Source organism: Astatotilapia calliptera, chromosome 6, assembly GCF_964374335.1.
Source record: "Astatotilapia calliptera chromosome 6, fAstCal68.1, whole genome shotgun sequence".
Classification (NCBI taxonomy): Eukaryota; Metazoa; Chordata; class Actinopteri; order Cichliformes; family Cichlidae; genus Astatotilapia; species Astatotilapia calliptera.
This window is the reverse complement of record NC_137427.1, coordinates 24,422,975-24,441,589: the sequence shown is the minus strand read 5'-3', so window position 1 is coordinate 24,441,589 and position 18,615 is coordinate 24,422,975. Positions and strand designations below refer to the sequence as shown.

The following is an 18,615-nucleotide window of genomic DNA, read 5'->3' as shown; positions in this document are numbered from 1 at the left end:
GTGACTAGAACTCTCTTTTTGTTCTTAACTTATGGCTTAAAAAAAAAAAATCGAGATATATATCTTATATCGGCATCCAGCTAAAAAATATCGAGATATGAATTTTGGGTCATATCGCCCAGCCCTAGGCTGCAGGTCCAGTGAAGTGCACACAGAAACTTTCACTGTTGAACTTTTGCAATAATAAAAAAGAGATTTTAATACATTATTTTGCTGTAGCCAGCTGTGAGTTCAATTTAAGATGCAGCCGATGAGCCCGTCAGTCTGTTTCCGTTTTTCAATACTTGCTTTTATTTTAGTGTAACTAACACCACACATTATGCAAAATTAATTTGAAAATTTTCCATCATGTTCTACTTCTAGAGTAATAAGATATTTCGACATGTCGGATTTCGTTGTTTGTCGTACCTTTGTTTATCTAATAAAATTCTAATAAACATTTTACTTTAGTATCTGTAATGAAACAAATCTAAATAATTTGTAAGCAAATAAAACCCCTTAAACTTTAACATAAATGCGTATTTTCTCTAATCTTATTTATAACAGGAAAACTTTTATCTTGTCTGAAGGAGTAATACTGTACCTGGTCCAGAGGTATGTGCTTGACCAGTCCGCTGACCACTGTTCTGGGGGCAGCCTCTCCCACATCAACCTGCTCCACATACAGACTGTCAGCGTCCGGGTGCTTCTCTGCTGTGATTATACGGCCGATACGCAGGTCCAGACGAGACACATCCACCTTGGCATCCTCTTGGCTGGGGGCAGCCTGTTTCTTCTCAGCTTTCTCTCCTGCAGAAATAATAAATAAATAAATTCACGCTAAGAGTGTACAGGAACATGGTTTAATTTAAAATGGCACATTTCAGTGCCAAAAATGCTTTTAAAAGGAAAGTCAGTCAGTAGCTACTCATCATGTATTAAAAGAAACATCTGCTGAAGAAACACATCTGTCACAGTTTTCATGGTATTATAATAAATGTGAATAATATGACAGGAAATATTTATTTAAAAGCATTGAGAATATTTTCAGCCAACTGGTGACTTCCCATGGAATCTTGCAGAAAACAAACCATAGCTGAAACAATATCACCAATGTATGTTTCCATTTCCATAGAAGGAAATGAAGTCAGACGCCACAAAGTGTGAACCATATAGATGAGGACAAAATTATTAGCCCCCCAATGAAATAACATTTCTAAACATAGCAGTTTTCTTTACAAAGCATAAATAGTTTCTATTTGCACACAAAAACAGAATAATATTAATAAAAAAAACAAAAATGACCGGTGCCGATATTATTTACCCTGCTGAAAAACAGACCCTTTTATTAAATAAATAAATAAATAAATAAATAAAAAATAAAATTGTATTTATATAGCACCTTTCTAGACAGAAACACAAAGTGCTGCACATAAGATGACAAGTCACAAAAAGGTAAAACAGACAATATCTATTTAGCCATAAAATAACAAACTGCTGTGCAGCGATGAACTTTAACTTTGTGATACTTAAAAATCAAGTTAAAACTGAGGGTTATCCTCCAATAACATACAGTATAAAAGACTTCAAGGGTTCAAGCTGTCATCTGATGAAACATCAAGCCAAAAACAAAAGGAAACAGTTTAGGTTTATATAGAGAAAAAGGAAAAGGCATAGAAAAAAACACCGCCTCCACACTGTGACACAACGGTGGGAATATTATGCCGTGGTGACACTTCACATGTCTGGATCTGGGAATCTTGTCAAACTGGAAGGAATCACTAAGAAAGAAGGATATGTGAAGATTTTCAAAGAAAACCTTGAGCAGTCAGCAGCACAACTATGTCTGGGTTGTAATTGGTCTTCCAACACGACAACAACCCAAAACAAATGTGGTTCCTGGTGAAGAACTACCTCCAGAAGACCAACGTGAATGGTATTAACAGGCCTGCACAAAGCCCTGGCTTGAATCTCATCGAAAAGCTGTGGGGTGAACTTAAGATCAAGGTCCGTGCCAAAGGAACATCAAATCTGGAGGAGTTTAAGAGATTCGCCAAAGAAGAATGGGCTGGCATTGCTCAGGAGACGTGTGTGACACTACAGGGAGTGCAGAATTATTAGGCAAATGAGTATCCACATCATCCTCTTCATGCATGTTGTCTTACTCCAAGCTGTATAGGCTCGAAAGCCTACTACCAATTAAGCATATTAGGTGATGTGCATCTCTGTAATGAGAAGGGGTGTGGTCTAATGACATCAACACCCTATATCAGGTGTGCATAATTATTAGGCAACGTCCTTTCCTTTGGCAAAATGGGTCAAAAGAAGGACTTGACAGGCTCAGAAAAGTCAAAAATAGTGAGATATCTTGCAGAGGGATGCAGCAGTCTCAAAATTGCAAAGCTTCTGAAGCGTGATCATCGAACAATCAAGCGTTTCATTCAAAATAGTCAACAGGGTCGCAAGAAGCGTGTGGAAAAACCAAGGCGCAAAATAACTGCCCATGAACTGAGAAAAGTCAAGCGTGCAGCTGCCAAGATGCCACTTGCCACCAGTTTGGCCATATTTCAGAGCTGCAACATCACCGGAGTGCCCAAAAGCACAAGGTGTGCAATACTCAGAGACATGGCCAAGGTAAGAAAGGCTGAAAGACGACCACCACTGAACAAGACACACAAGCTGAAACGTCAAGACTGGGCCAAGAAATATCTCAAGACTGATTATTTTAAGGTTTTATGGACTGATGAAATGAGAGTGAGTCTTGATGGGCCAGATGGATGGGCCCGTGGCTGGATTGGTAAAGGGCAGAGAGCTCCAGTCCGACTCAGACGCCAGCAAGGTGGAGGTGGAGTACTGGTTTGGGTTGGTATCATCAAAGATGAGCTTGTGGGGCCTTTTCGGGTTGAGGATGGAGTCAAGCTCAACTCCCAGTCCTACTGCCAGTTTCTGGAAGACACCTTCTTCAAGCAGTGGTACAGGAAGAAGTCTGCATCCTTCAAGAAAAGCATGATTTTCATGCAGGACAATGCTCCATCACACGCGTCCAAGTACTCCACAGCGTGGCTGGCAAGAAAGGGTATAAAAGAAGAAAAACTAATGACATGGCCTCCTTGTTCACCTGATCTGAACCCCATTGAAAACCTGTGGTCCATCATCAAATGTGAGATTTACAAGGAGGGAAAACAGTACACCTCTCTGAACAGTGTCTGGGAGGCTGTGGTTGCTGCTGCATGCAATGTTGATGGTGAACAGATCAAAACACTGACAGAATCCATGGGTGGCAGGCTTTTGAGTGTCCTTGCAAAGAAAGGTGGCTATATTGGTCGCTGATTTGTTTTTGTATGTCAGAAATGTATATATTTGTGAATGTGAAGATGTTATATTGGTTTCACTGGTGAAAATAAATAATTGAAATGGGTATATATTTGTTTTTTGTTAAGTTGCCTAATAATTATGCACAGTAATAGTCACCTGCACACACAGATATCCCCCTAAAATAGCTAAAACTAAAAACAAACTAAAAACTACTTCCAAAAACATTCAGCTTTGATATGAATGAGTTTTTTGGGTTCATTGAGAACATGGTTGTTGTTCAATAATAACATTATTCCTCAAAAATACAACTTGCCTAATAATTCTGCACTCCCTGTAGTTTAAAACTACAACAGACAACTGTAGGCTGAAATCATTTTGTTTCTATGTGCAAAGTAAAATAATGTAAGCATCCAAAATAAAACCAAGATGTTTGGAAAAGCTGTGTTGCAAATTCCTTTACTTCGGAAATAATTTTGGCGAGGGGATATTTTTCACATACTTGCAGGATTACAGAGGACATATTTTGACCTACTGACAATATCAATACCCAAGTTTGGTTTACGAAAAGTGCCACTGAATGCTACTTTCTAGAGGTCAAGCAGCTTTCCTTCACCATGCTGTGATGAAATCATCTCAGTCTTCTATCATTCCTCAAAGGCCAAACTAGCTCTTAAGCATTGAAATTGCAACCTGCATTTAATTTAAATTCATCGCTTTTACACCATGTTATTGTTTCTCTACTGTGATGACAGGACAGTCATGTAACATTACTTAAACTCCTCCAAAGCTGCACATGAGCTTATATAGATAAGTGTTTGAATGAAGTAAAGACCAAGTCACCATTTTTATGAACAGTTCTGGATGTGAGAAAAGCCAGAAGCTCCAATGAATTTGTCAGTGTCTTTTTAAATAGTAACCTCATAAACAAACCCAGAGCTGACTCTTGCCTGTGTGTATGCTGCAGCCCTCGCAATTAGGTCAAACAAGATTTCCTGAAACAAGAATAAATATTTGTTTTACTGCTAATTAATCCAGGTTTATGGCATGGATTTTCTTGTTTTGTACTGTAAACTTGTCATAAACGTAAAACAGTTTAACTTCATAATAAAGTACACAAATGATGCACATCAATGAAACATTAACATTAAATTACGCTCAAATTAGATCCAATTAGCTGTGACATTGCACAAAGACGACTTGTCATATATGTGGTTTACAAATTCCAAACAAATCAAACGTCACTGGATATTGTCCTGCGGAGCCTGAAATCCTGGATCCATTAACAGGCTGTGGCGATGAGGCAGCCATGGAACAGGTGGTAGAGTGGGTTGTCCACTAATGGGAGTGATCCCAGACCCAACTACGTAATAAAAGTCCTTTGACAAGTTGGTTTGCATCCAGTTGTACCTGACGTGTCAGTGTGTGCATGAATGGGCCAGTAGGGAACATACTGTAAAGTGCTTTGTGGAACCATTAAGGCATAAAAACAGACCACATGTGCAGATAATTCTCATTTTCACTTGATATTAGACATTTACATAGAGAAAGATGTTTGTTGGTTACCAGGTTTGCCTCGCGGCCACAAGGTCCTAGGTTCAAATCCCACCTGAGGCCTTTCTATGTGGTGTTTTTATGTTCTACCTGTGCTTGCGTGGGTTCTCGCCAGGTACTCCAGCTTCCTCCCACAGTCCAAAAACTTATGCATGGCGTAAGGTTAAATGGTGATTACAAATTGGCCATAGATTTGAATATGAGGGTGAACAATATGAGGGTCTTTTATATGATCAGTCTTTCTATGTTAGCCCTGGGATAGACTAGTGATCTGTGCAGGTGTACCTGGCTTTTCGCCCTATGACAGCTGGTATAGGTTCCAGCCCCTGAATTAGACATGTGAAAGAAAATGGATGGATGGGTGGAGGTGGGCTGCAAAGCAGCTTGCACATGTCCAGCAACTGCAGATGAGCTAAAGCAACTTAAATAGTTGAGCCAGCTTGACATCTGCTGATCTTTTTCCTTTTACCTTTTTTCTCAGGCTTCTTCTTTTTAGCCTCATCTTTAGGAGAGATGTCCTTGACGGCAGCAACAGATGGTGCTGAACCAGAAGGCGCTGGACCAGAGGGTTTAGGAGGAGTGGGCTTTGAATTGCACTCGACAGTGGTGGCACTTGATGGCATGGGAACATCAAGCACTACAGAAAGAACAGATGCAAAATATTAGTAAAATGTACATGATTAATAATTGACTCATTTTTTCTGTGGCTGATCTGAACGCACTCCATGTTTCCCAAATCCGATGTGAATGAATGAACGAACACAAAGCTGCACTGGAACAAAACAGAGAATATTCAAACTTCACATACACAACTTCTTGGTTGACCCTTTTCATGCACAGAGCTGGTTGCATCAACATAATATGATGAAATGATATAGGGGGGTGCTTTATTTACACACCCAGTGGGAGGATTGCTCTCCTGATGCAAACTGTTTTGATGGGAAAATCACAGTGTCCAAGTTGATGGAAACAAGGAAAAGGAACCATAAAGCGGGGAACAATGTCCGACAATAACTCTGTAGGAACAAGTAACCCCTCATTTCAGGCGCCTGATGTTTGAATTCCTACAAAATCCAGTGTCTATGTCTGACAAACATCGGTCTGCAGGCACACCACCGTCACCATAATGCTTTTAATTACCTTAATTCTATGTTGGGACCTGAGATCAGGACCTTTCCGGTTTACCTTGGAATTACAGGCAACAACCTCTAAAACTCTTAACATTCCCATTAAGTTTCCTCTCTAGGTTTTTTCCACATTTAAACCAATTTTCCCTTTCTCTATCAAAATATTACATAAGATACAATCCCTGAGTGAAATATCAATACCAAGAAAAAAAATGTGTGCGCGATTACCTGAAATGTAACCTTTCTAGACGCCTTGGTAATTATCTGCATATCATTCACATTTCATAATAAATTTTAGAAATCTGGTTTTCAGGCTGACATTTATTTTTCTGCAATATGCTGAGTTTCTCATTGAAATCCTTCTTCACATGAGCATTTTCAATCAATTCATCAGGATTGAACACGTTCTTCCTTTGGTCATTCCTAACCTCTTCACTGAGCTTCATTAAAGTTAGCTTGGTAGATTTTGTGTAATCTCATTGACAGAACAAAACAAACAGACAAAAGGCACTGAAAACATAACTCCGCTGCAGGCAGATATCCAAAGCTGAGGAATTTCTTTGACTTTCAATAACCTTTATATTTATCCACGTTTTGATTGAGCCATTTTCAGTCACCTTAAAGCCATCGACAAGAAACCCCAAAGCTAAACATCACAATCATATATACTGTGTGGAAAAACATTGTCTTGAGTTTATTGGAACACAATCTTTCGACTCTCCAAAACATATCCAGCTTTTTGAGCAAGGATAAATTACTTATTTCTTCCAGCCCTCTTTTATTCCTGCATCTTTTTTCTGGAAAGCATTAAATGGCCTCAGCTGTTTACCTCTCAATGTCAATATATGTCATAAGTGCAATGGCTGACACACATGTTATTCCCACAATATAACGGGGAGTTTTTGAAGCAGTATGGTTGTTTTATACCCCCCCCCCCCCAAAAAAAAAGAGCTGGTTATAATAGGCTAAGGCGAGAATGCACAAGATGTTATCATTGATAGCACAAACCAAACAAACGCTCTAATGAGCAACAACTAACATCAAATGGTCAGGCGGTGCTCACAATTGCTTCAAAAACTAGATATAAAGGATAACAACATCAATCTTTTTGAAGACAAACATTTAATCTGTGATGGAAGCCTTGCCGGGAACAAAAAGTCAACATACCTCCTCTTCTCTTTTCTTTCTCCAGCAGCTGCTTTTTAAGTTCCTCTATGTCGTTCTTTAATTTGGCATTTTCCACCATCAGTTTCTTCTCCTCTCTGACGCTGGCCTGGAGAACTGCAGTAAATTCTTGTTACTAGTCAGCACACAATTGAATGTAAAATCCCCACAAAATTAACATAGAGTTTCACAGTTTTGAGACTGTACATTTATGGCAAACCTTATAAATAAATGCAGCACCTATGAGTTAACAGAAGAGAAAAAATGTAATGCTCATTCGACGTTTCTTGTAAACATCTGCATCCACCCAAAACGTTGTTTATTTCATGAGAATAACAAAGGAGAAATGCAAAAAAGAAATGCAACATTTTATTATTTATTACAGGTTAATGGCACTGGAGTGGCATGTGCAGGGACTTTTTGCATGTAGCCAATCTAAACAAATTAGAAAATCAAACAAACTTCATTATCAACCAGTATGCAATAATTTACCACCCCAAATACTGGTATTAGCATTTAGGCATGGCAGTGCCCAATGTTTTTGTTTGCCCAGAACATCATTGTTGGAGAGGCTAAATGTGGAAATATATTTCCCTAAAAAGCTGAAACTATTTAAAAGCTTTTTTTATTTTTATTTTTTTTTATTGCAAGTACGTGTAATAAATAAGTCAAAGTCAAAGTCAACTTTATTTGTCGATTCTGCCACATGTACAGGACATACAGAGAATAGAAATTGCGTTACTCTCAATCCCTAGATAAATAGCAAATGAACATTTAAATATATTTAAATATAAAAGTGATTAAAAATGCAAGTAAAATAATTAAAAAGTAAAAATTTAAATAAATACAATTTTACATATAACAAGAAAGCTATACAATATACAATATAATGGGTAAGTGACATTGAGTGTAAACCAGGCAGAGTAGTGCAGATAGGCAAATAACGGAAAAACTGAATGTAAAACAAACATAAACATAAATCCTTACATATGTAAAGTAGCTGAGAAATTTCTTTAAACAAAAGTGTATGAGCGTATCTTACTGGCTTTCTCCTTCAGTAGCTGGACTTGCTGTTTGAGGTACTCAATGAGCTGATCGGCCTCAGCTGCCCGCTGCTCCAGCCTCAACAAAGGGTTGTGACTCATTTTGATCAATGAGCGGACTAAAAACCTAAAACAAAAACAAAACCACAAGAATACAGTCAAAAACACAAATGCAATATGACGACTTCTGGTGAATACTGAGGGCAGCCAGCATCCTGAGATTGCTGTAATTCAATATTATACATGTTAGCTCTGCAGGAAGTGATTAACAAACGGTTCTTATATTGCTCTTTTCTACTCTGAGCACTCAAAGGACTTTATAAAACTTGACTTATTCACCCCTTCACACCAATTCATACAAGCAAAATTTTCTGTGTTTTTTCACTTGGGTTCAGACTGCATGGACACACTGCTGAGTAACTTAGGGTCAAGTACCTCAACCTTTTGGCTACTACACATTACTCCTTTATTTTTTAAGGGGTTGCTACAGCAGCTGGATCCTCAAATTTGACGTGGGATGCCTTTTCCTGAGTCAACCCTCCCTTTTATCCAGGCTTGGAACCAACTCTGTGAGTACACTAGCTTGAGACACCCCGAGGCTGGGTTTCTGCCTCCTTCTGGTCTAAAATCAGGGGTCTTTTGCATGTTCGGCAGATGTGTTAACCACTCCAACATTGTTCACACTATAAAAGTTAGTGGGTCAAAGTAAGAATACAGGTATATCACGGTGTACTCACAACACTGTGACTGAGCACATTTGACTCCTAAATTCCAGTTTGTTTGACAAGTGTAACTTGGCCCTGAGACGCATGTAGTGTCCTGCTAGCCATACCCATAAGGACAGGACAGCGTGCCACTACTTCCAAAAACTGCTTTAATTAGGCTGCAAAATGTCATAAAATAATGGATCTCACTGCGTTGTGCAAGTGCAATTCTCAAAAGCATAAATGTATGAAAGAGGGAAGAGTTTGCACTAGGGCTGGGCCATATTATACCGTTCACGGTAATACCGGTATAATGTTAGGCAACGATAGGAAAATGAAATATCGCGATAGAATGGGAGTAAAACGCGCATGCGCAGTGCCTTTGTTTTCATACACACATGGCCGATTGTTGAGTGAAACAGATGAACCAGAATTGGTTTGTAAAAATGGTGCAACTGGTTTGGTGTTTGTCCGTCAGATACACGACAAAGCACATTTTTTTGCAGAACATGCAAGCGGCCGTTGTTATTGTCGTATTTGTCGGACTAAGATGCTCTTAAATCTGGGAGTAATCTGGGTCCTAAACTCCGTATCATTAAGGTCAAACAACACTGCAGCATCACTTAGAGTTAAAAACTGTCTAAATTCTTTCATCTTTAATAAAACGATCAGCATTGCTGCTTTACCAGGTGTAACTATAAAGTTTAACTTCCAGGCATCCATGAAAACAAAAGTTATTACATTTAACGGAGTTAGAAGTTAGCAGGAAGCTAGCGGAAGTTAGCTCGCTAGTTTCGCTAGTTACCTAAGCATGATATAGCATGTTCTGACTGAGAGATTTCTGAAAAAAATCAAACGTACAGCTCTGCTATCACTTGCAACATAAATGAAGACAGGAAACTAAACAGCAGTGATGTTTGTAGGGTTACTGAAGTTGGGCTAGCTGGTATATAATGATGTGCTACGTGATCGCTAGCGACACAGCTATGTTAGCATAACATAAACAGTGAAGCTGGAGGACGAACACTAACACTTTTCCACTTATAAAAGTTAACGTGAAGGTTCTTCATGGTTAGAGACAAATGCAATCGCATGGCAGGATGCTGTAAACGGACCAAACTTCAGTCAGGAGAACAACTGAGATAATCCATCCACAATACGAGGTTAGTCATTAATATACTGCAACAACATGGGAATAGAGCAGCTGCCAGAGAATTCAACATTAATGAATCAATGGTACAGAAGTGGAGGAAGCAAGAAGAATGAGTTTAATAAAGTTTGATTTATCTGACTGCTTTGTTTCGCTTAATGTGCCTTATAATCCCGTGCACCTTATGGTCCGAAAAATGCGTACTGCACCTCTTTTTAACTTCAGTGGATATTATACATGGTTATGCTCAGGATATGTCAGCCCATTTCTACTGGAAATGCCTTTTGGTTAAACTTTCAGCAAGGAATTTGCATTTGCACTGTTACATTTTTATAAAGCTTTAATGTACATAAAAACCAGCTTCTTGTTTAAGTGAAAATAAATGGAAGGTTGTCTTTTTGCGCTAGTAATGTTGTGGAGTTGTATTTTGTCTCGCATCAATTATATCGTCGGTTATATCGTTATCGCATATTTTCAAATATATATCGTGATAAATATTTTTGGCCATATCGCCCTGCTCTAGTTTGCACACCTATAGTTCATTTACTCTGCTCTCAATCAGTTGATATATTTGTACACTTAACTGTTTTAAGTGCCTTGGTTTCTTTTCACACAGAAGAAACTGCAAGTAAACTCAAAGAAAACCAATTTTCCTGCATTTCTACAAACCACATAAGATTGTTCAGCCCACTTATTGACAACACTGGGACAGGGCAAAAAACTTTAATTGTATAGCACTTTTCAAAACAAATAAGCGGTTTATGGTACTTTGCTGCATCTCCCAATGGTTAATGGACTGATTCTTACATAGCACCCACACTCCAAGTGCTTTACACGACATGTCTCATTTACCCATTCAGGAACACATTCACACACATTTAAACGCCAGTGAATGCACCGTGCAAGAAAACTCTGGGCAAACTGGAGCAGCCAGAGATTGAACCATCAATCTTGCAATAAGTAAATCACCTGCTCCAACTCCTGAGTCACAGCCACCCCAAATGCAAAGCATACATAGTTATGGAAAGGCGTTTAGCTCAAGTCTGTAACATACACCTGGTAGTTGGTTTGGCTTAAGGTTGAATCACAATTTCATCTTAAATGAACCACTCTGGAGTTTGTTTGGAACTCAGCTAAGACCACTTCGCCCAAAAAGTCTGGGGATATTGCTTTGGTCCGATTGCAAATATAGAGTGCACCTTACAAAATATGAACTGCACAAAGGAGAAAAACAAACCAGAGCTCAATTTAAAGGTACTGAACAGGAGTATGTATGGAGTATGAAAACAAACAAAGATAAACTGAAGTGCAATCAGGCACAGATTAATGGCAAATATAGCACAAGCCAGTATTGGAGTGGTACAAGGGGACATTGATGCTTAGGCAGGGAGCAAATCAAAAGTGTCTAGTGTGAGTACACCCTTAAAGTAGTAGTAGTACCATGCTAAACATCAACAAAGACCTGTTTGAATTACTGGTTTGCTTTCCAGTACAACTTTACCGCAAACTACAGCTTCCAAAATGACCACAGAGTTAAGTCAACAGGTCTCAGACAGTCTCAACAAAAACAGAACATTGCAATTTCAAAGGTGGTTTGTGCCGCAGATCTTCTGCGCAGGACAAAAGGGCACTCCATTGTACTTTCTGTGTAATGTATCATAATATAATGCTGTGGCAGAGTTAGAACATGTTTATTAATAATTATAAATAATGCATAAATCTTATATAATGTGCTGATTGCCTGATAGCAATATGTCAAAAAGAACAATCACTTTCACATGTTTTCTATAAAGTACAGCGTCACTGAGTATAAACCAAGTCCTAATGTGATTTTGATGGGCTTTTTACTCTGTTGTCTAGAGTGACAGTCTTTGAGCTCTATCCACAAGGTATGCTGACCGAGAGAGAGGAACAAGTAATAAATACTTGACACGTTCCAAGCCAGACTGGATAAAATGATACTAAGCTTGTTTATCCTAATATTCCTTTATAATGTTGCGCTTGGCAAATTACTTCTTGAGGAAAGAGGAAAAGAAGGATTTTTACAAGGCTGAGGCATGAAGAAGAAAACGTCTTACACATATTACAGGGAGGCACTGGAAAACAACAGCTGGCCCAGGATGAAAACAAAATGTTGGGGGATGAGGAAATTAGAAACACTAAAAAGCTGGAGTTGATAAAATCAAGGATCAAAGCGTTGTTTTTTTGAGAAACTGAATTGATTTAAACAGGACCAGTGGTAGAGTAATAACAAGAGCCACAAAAAGGCAGATCTCATTTGGATAACCTCTGAAAATGTATCCTGAGGCAGAGGTACTGCATGCAGCATCAAGGCGCTGGAGCGACGGATATTACACTGAAATGCGTTATCGATTTAGAAAAAAAAAACAAAAAAGAAAAAGAGTGAAGTGAGCTATTACCTGCAACGCAGTCTCACTTATCCACCTGACATAATTACAAAAGCTTCAATTCTCCTTCTGTTTCGCAAATACATGTATTTAACAAGTTACAAGCACTTCCAGCTATGTGCACTTGTATCTTATTAAAGATGCACATATTGCTTGTACACCCACTCTTAAATGAAAATATCAAAGCTATTACTGCACAGACACAGGCAGCACAGGCGGTTTGAATCACATATGTAAATCTATCATTTAACCACCATTTTTCTGTGGTATGGTGTTGGTGTGTGAGCACACCAGTATGGATATAAACGTTTCCTCTTTTCATGGTTCATTCCCACAGTTGAAATTGACTGTGGGAGGATACTTCCTTACCTGTCTGCCAACCTGAACATTGTGATTAAAAGAAGAGTGCAGTGTGGCAGCACCATCTGAAGGAACTGGAAGGCCCTACAGATTTTAGAATAAAAGACACCATGAAGATGTAAAACTCTTTAGCACCAGCTGCAGCTACTGGTTATGAAGACAAATGCAATCATCTTCCTCATATTTGCCCTAAATAGTGATTTCTATGTATTTTTTTAAACACAAAAAATCTCGGCAATAATTGTATTGTGAGAAAGTTTGAAATGAATTTTGCCCAGAAGAAGAGATCAACTGAAAGCATGGCAATACAGAAATACTAAGGCTTTCCACTATTGTCAATGCTTCAATCATTGTATATTATATCAGATTAGGGCTGCACAATTAGTCGTTAGAAAATCACGATCTCAATTCATACTTATGTGCGATCTCATTTCCAAGTGACAACGATCTAAAAAAGAAAAAGATGACAATTTTACCGCATTTTGATCTGGGACATAAGCTGCATGAAAACAAGCGCTCACTCTTCCTGCTCAACAAATGACAAAGGCGGAGCCTTATACCACGTGATACAGAAGTCAGCTGGCATTGAAAAAACAACGGAGAGCACCTGAGAGATGAGGAAGCTGTAAAGGCCAAGAAAGTGACAGGAGAAAATCCGTCCCGGTCAACCACCCAAACATCAATAATGGGAACCTTATACAGCGCTTCCCTATACACGTCGAACTCCCGCAGGCAAAGAAACTACGGAGGCTATCACTTATCACCTGACCAAAGATATGGCTCCCATAAACACTGTTCAAAACGAGGGATTTAGGAAAATGATCAACACCCTAGACAAACGCTACACAGTGCTGTCCTGCAACTATTTTCTATTGTTGCACTACCTGCTCTATACACGCAGCGTCGAGCAACGGTGGAGACGGAATTACAAGCAGTACAACATTTTGCGGCAACGACAAAATGTGAGACATTTATTGTTTTTATGTTTATTTATTGTTTTTATGTTCAGTCTCAACTGTTACGAAGTTGATGTGCAGTTAATAAGCGAAATAAATATTTATACTGGAAAAGAAAATCGTGAGAGAATCGTGATCTCAATTCTAATAAAAAAAAAAAATCGTGATTCTCATTTTATGCAAAATCGTGCAGCCCTATAGCAGATTATGCATTTTCAAATATACATTTTGTCAAAAGCTTTACACCTTATGAGATAATTAAAAAAGACTGACTGATTACATAAAGAAAATTAAAATTCTGTGTATTCTCTCACACTATTGGTTTTTAATCAATGCAGATCCATTGGTCCCCATTTACTAACAATGGGTACTCAAAAATCTGTACATAAATCATTCATACGAGTGTTTATGTTAATTTCATCATTCCCCTGCGTATGTGATATGAATCTATTTGGGTACAACATCAATCAGACAATACGTGTACTATGTTTACTTTCTTGGTATTATGCCAAATATGATATTGTGTTCTTGTAGTGTGCTAGTCTTTTTTTTTATATCATATTTGATGCCCAAACTTTTTCCTCACTTAAGCCACACTGAGTGCTGCAATATTCAGAAGCTCCATTATTTCAGCCTGAGTTTCTTAAATCTGACTTTTTCCCTGCCTTATAGGTGCAGGTTTCTATCTTGCAATATCATGACCAGTTTCTCCACTATACCTGGAGGCAAACAACTTTCCTTATATAGAGTAATCGAGGTGGGGCAGTATGCAGATGATATGCAGATTGCACAAACCTGTCAGTTTAGAATGAATCTCATTTACTAAAATATGCACAAATTTGATGGTTTATTCCAGAACAGCATTTTCTTTTATATTGGATGATTTTATGAAAATGTCCCTTTAAAAGAAAGATCTGAGACAGTGGGTGATGTTGAGTTGTCCCTCAGATATACTCATTTCTAATCTTTCCCTTTATAAAAAATAATAATAATGTATAGTTTATATACATTATTATTATTATTATTATTATTATTATAATAAAGGACATGCTTAGAAATATATCAATCAATCAATCTTTATTTATAAAGCACTTTTCATACAAAAAAAAAAATGTAGCACAAAGTGCTTTACATAGTTAAAAGCAGCCCACCCCACCCTCCAACTCACTCCCCACACTAACATAAATGATGTGAATACACACATATATCCCCCCCCCCCCCCCCCCCCCCACACACACACACACACACACACACACACACACACACACACACACACACACACACACACACACTTAAAGAGTAAAAATTGGGCTGGGCTCGCATGAGCCAAGTGAGGAAACACTATAACAGGGAGCCGTCTGCACCGGAAGCCGGTCACAGACCGCAGCCTCCAGGCTGGGCACACAGCAGGAGGGAGGCCAAGGAGCCCCCCAGCCAGGCTGAGAGGACCCCCAGAGACCCAGCAGCCACAGTCGATCACAGCCCCGGTGCAGAGAGCGCCCTCTGAGGAAACACTGGAGATATGACACAATAGGATATATACAGGGTAAAATGATAAAATAAATAAGAACAGGATACAATATAAATATAAATAGAGTAAGAAGATTAAAAAATGAATAAGAATAAAATCAAAAAAATATTAGGTAAAGTCTAAATTAATAATAGAATAACAGGATAGAATAAATAAGCATAAAATAAATAAACGCTAAGTAAAAGCTAAATTAAAAAGGTGGGTCTTGAGCCTGTTCTTAAAAACATGTACGTTCTCTGCGGCCCTGAGCTCCTCCGGCAGGCTGTTCCACAGACGAGGACCATACCACTGAAAAGCTGCCTCTCCGTGAGTATGTGTCCTGACTTTAGGGACAATTAAAAGGCCAGTACCAGAGGACCTCAGGGTCCGCGAGGGTTTGTATGGTAAAAGCAGATCTGAGAGATAAGAAGGCCCAAGACCATTAAGACATTTAAAAACCAATAAAAGAACTTTAAAATCGATCCTGAAACACACGGGGAGCCAATGCAGCGATTCTAAAACCGGTGTAATGTGGGCCCGCCCTCTGGTCTTCGTCAGCACACGAGCTGCCGAGTTTTGCAAAAGTTGTAAAGTTGAAATATTCTTCTTAGGAAGACCAGAGAGCAGGGCATTACAGTAATCAATGCGACTGGTAATAAAAGCATGCATCAGCATCTCCGTGTTGGCCCGAGAGAGAATAGGGCGGACTCTGGCTATATTTTTTAGATGATAAAATCCAATTTTGGTTACATGTTTAACATGTGGGATAAAACCAAGCTCAGAGTCAAAAATAACACCCAGGTTTTTCACTTGTAGCGAAGGACATAGTGAAAATGCGTGTAATTTAGACAAGAGTTTCTCTCTCTGAGCCTCGGGACCGACGATTAAAACTTCAGTTTTGTCCTGGTTAAGCTGTAAAAAGTTTTCTGCCATCCAAGATCGTATATCTAAGATACAGTTAAAAAGGGCATCCATTGGTCTGGTGTCATCAGGAGACACGGAGATGTACAGCTGCGTGTCATCAGCGTAACTGTGGAAGTTCACTCCATGCCTCCTGATGACACTGCCGAGAGGGAGCATATACAAATTAAAAAGTACAGGGCCTAAAACCGACCCTTGAGGCACACCACATGTCATTCTATGGATCTTAGAGGAGCATGTATCCATACTCACCATAAAAGTTCTGTCAGAGAGATAGGAAGTGAACCAGTTATGTACAGCACCAGAGAGGCCCACCATGTGTTTCGGTCTGTTTAAAAGAATAGCGTGGTCTACTGTATCAAAGGCTGCGCTTAGATCCAGTAGCACCAGGACTGAGAGCTTTTGGGAGTCCCAGTTACATCTAAGATCATTTAAAACCTTTAGGAGAGCCGTCTCTGTGCTGTGGTTCACCCTAAATCCAGACTGGAATATCTCCAGGATCTGTCTATCATTGAGAAAATCAGTAATCTGAGTAAAAACAAGTTTTTCTAAGATTTTACTTAAAAATGGTAAGTTGGATACAGGTCTGTAGTTATTAAAATCATTACAATCCAAATTGCTCTTCTTCAGAAGGGGCCTCACCACCGCCGTTTTAAAGGCAGCAGGGAAGACACCCAACTGAAGAGAGCAATTCATCATGTATAAAAGCTCAGCCTCAAAAAATCCATAAAGTGTTTTAAAGAGTGAAGAAGGGATTGGATCTAAAAGACATGTGGTGGGTCTCACTGTGGAGAAAACTTTCTGAAGGTTCTCAGCATTAACCAGGACAAAGCTGTCCAGTGTCTCCTCAGGTACAATCGAGCCATCAGATGTGTTTACAAACATATCGCGATTAGATAAAATATCAGATCTGATGGTGCTGATTTTTCCCCTGAAGTGGTCTGCAAACTGCTCACAGAGTGAGTCTGTGGGGGTTCTTTGGGAGCTGTTAAAATCAGGGTTAAATAAGTGATCTATGGTGGAAAAGAGGACCTTGGGATTATTTTTGTTATTACTGATTATTTTGGCGAAGTATGAATTTCTTGAGTTCCTTAATGTATTATTGTACATTTTAAGTTGCTCGCAAAATATTTGATGGTAAAATGGTAAATGGCCTGCATTTGTATAGCGCTTTACTCAGTCCCTAAGGACCCCAAAGCGCTTTACACTACATTCAGTCATTCACCCTAGGGCTGGGCGATATATCGAGTTTTTTAAAAATATCGATATATTTTCATACGAGATATAAGATGTGACAATATCGTTTATATCGATATAGTCTATGTTACGTTATAATTATACTTGTGGAGCCGCAGGTTTGCCTCTCTTTCGTCCACTTTTGTCTCTACGCTGCGTTACTCGGCCTCGCCTCTCCTTCACTGAACACAACTCCGCCTCCCCCATAGCTTCACCTGCAGGCAATGACAAGATGAAAGCAAATCTCTGTTAGCGAGTTACCGTGCGTGGGGCTGGACGGCGTCAACGTGTTAGCGAGCTAACCGCGCTAACGAGCTAACCACGCTAACGACATGCAGCCCGGAGGGGCTGCACGGCCTAAAATCCTTTCATTTTCTCAAAACTCGACAGTGCACCTTATGTATGAATTCTGGTTGTGCTTACTGACCGCGAACCGATTTTATGTGGTACACAGCGCTCAGCAATCTGTCAAAAAATGTTTTAATATGACTTTGCTAAGCTACGGAGCTGCACCGCTTGATGGATTGTCAGAGGACTACGGCTACCGAGGAGGAGCCTCGCGGAGTGATACGTGTTCAGAGACCTGTTCAGAGACGTGGTGCAGCTGTGAAATCTGTCTCTTTGTTATTACGCTCAGCATCTATTAGTTTACATTTTGACTGCACAATTGTGAGCTTTTTGTTATGCACAAAAACAACATTGTTTTCTTTTATTTATGGACCATGATTATTTAATAAATGCTGATAATTTATTTTTGAGTAATTTCTTCATGTACATCTACGCTGTATGTAAATAAAAGTGCCCGTGTGACATCTGGGACACAGTGTGACTAGGAACTCTCTTTTTGTTCTTAACTTATGGCTTAAAAAAAAAAATCGAGATATATATCTTATATCGCCATCCAGGTAAAAAATATCGAGATATGAATTTTGGGTCATATCGCCCAGCCCTAATTCACCCATTCACACACACATTCACACACTGGTGACGGCAAGCTACATTGTAGCCACAGCTGCCCTGGGGCGCACTGACAGAGGCGAGGCTGCCGGACACTGGCGCCACCGGGCCCTCTGACCACCACCAGTAGGCAAACACGGGGTTAGTATCTTGCCCAAGGATATTTGGCATGCAGCCAGGAGGCAGCCTGGGATCGAACCACCGACCTTCTGGTTAGTGACTGACCTGCTCTGC

At 39.3% G+C, this 18,615-nt stretch overlaps 1 protein-coding gene across 1 annotated transcript in view; it reads right to left on the bottom strand.

The window, feature by feature from the left end:
- aimp1a (aminoacyl tRNA synthetase complex interacting multifunctional protein 1a) overlaps positions 1-18,615 on the bottom strand; it is a 28,410-nt gene that overhangs the window by 6,098 nt on the left and 3,697 nt on the right. The window contains exons 2-5 of the mRNA XM_026171222.2: positions 8,179-8,306; positions 7,140-7,253; positions 5,315-5,482; positions 584-789 (exon numbers count right to left, since the gene is read on the bottom strand). Coding sequence (XP_026027007.1) covers positions 584-789; positions 5,315-5,482; positions 7,140-7,253; positions 8,179-8,306 — 616 coding nt within the window. The remainder of the gene's footprint in view (positions 1-583; positions 790-5,314; positions 5,483-7,139; positions 7,254-8,178; positions 8,307-18,615) is intronic.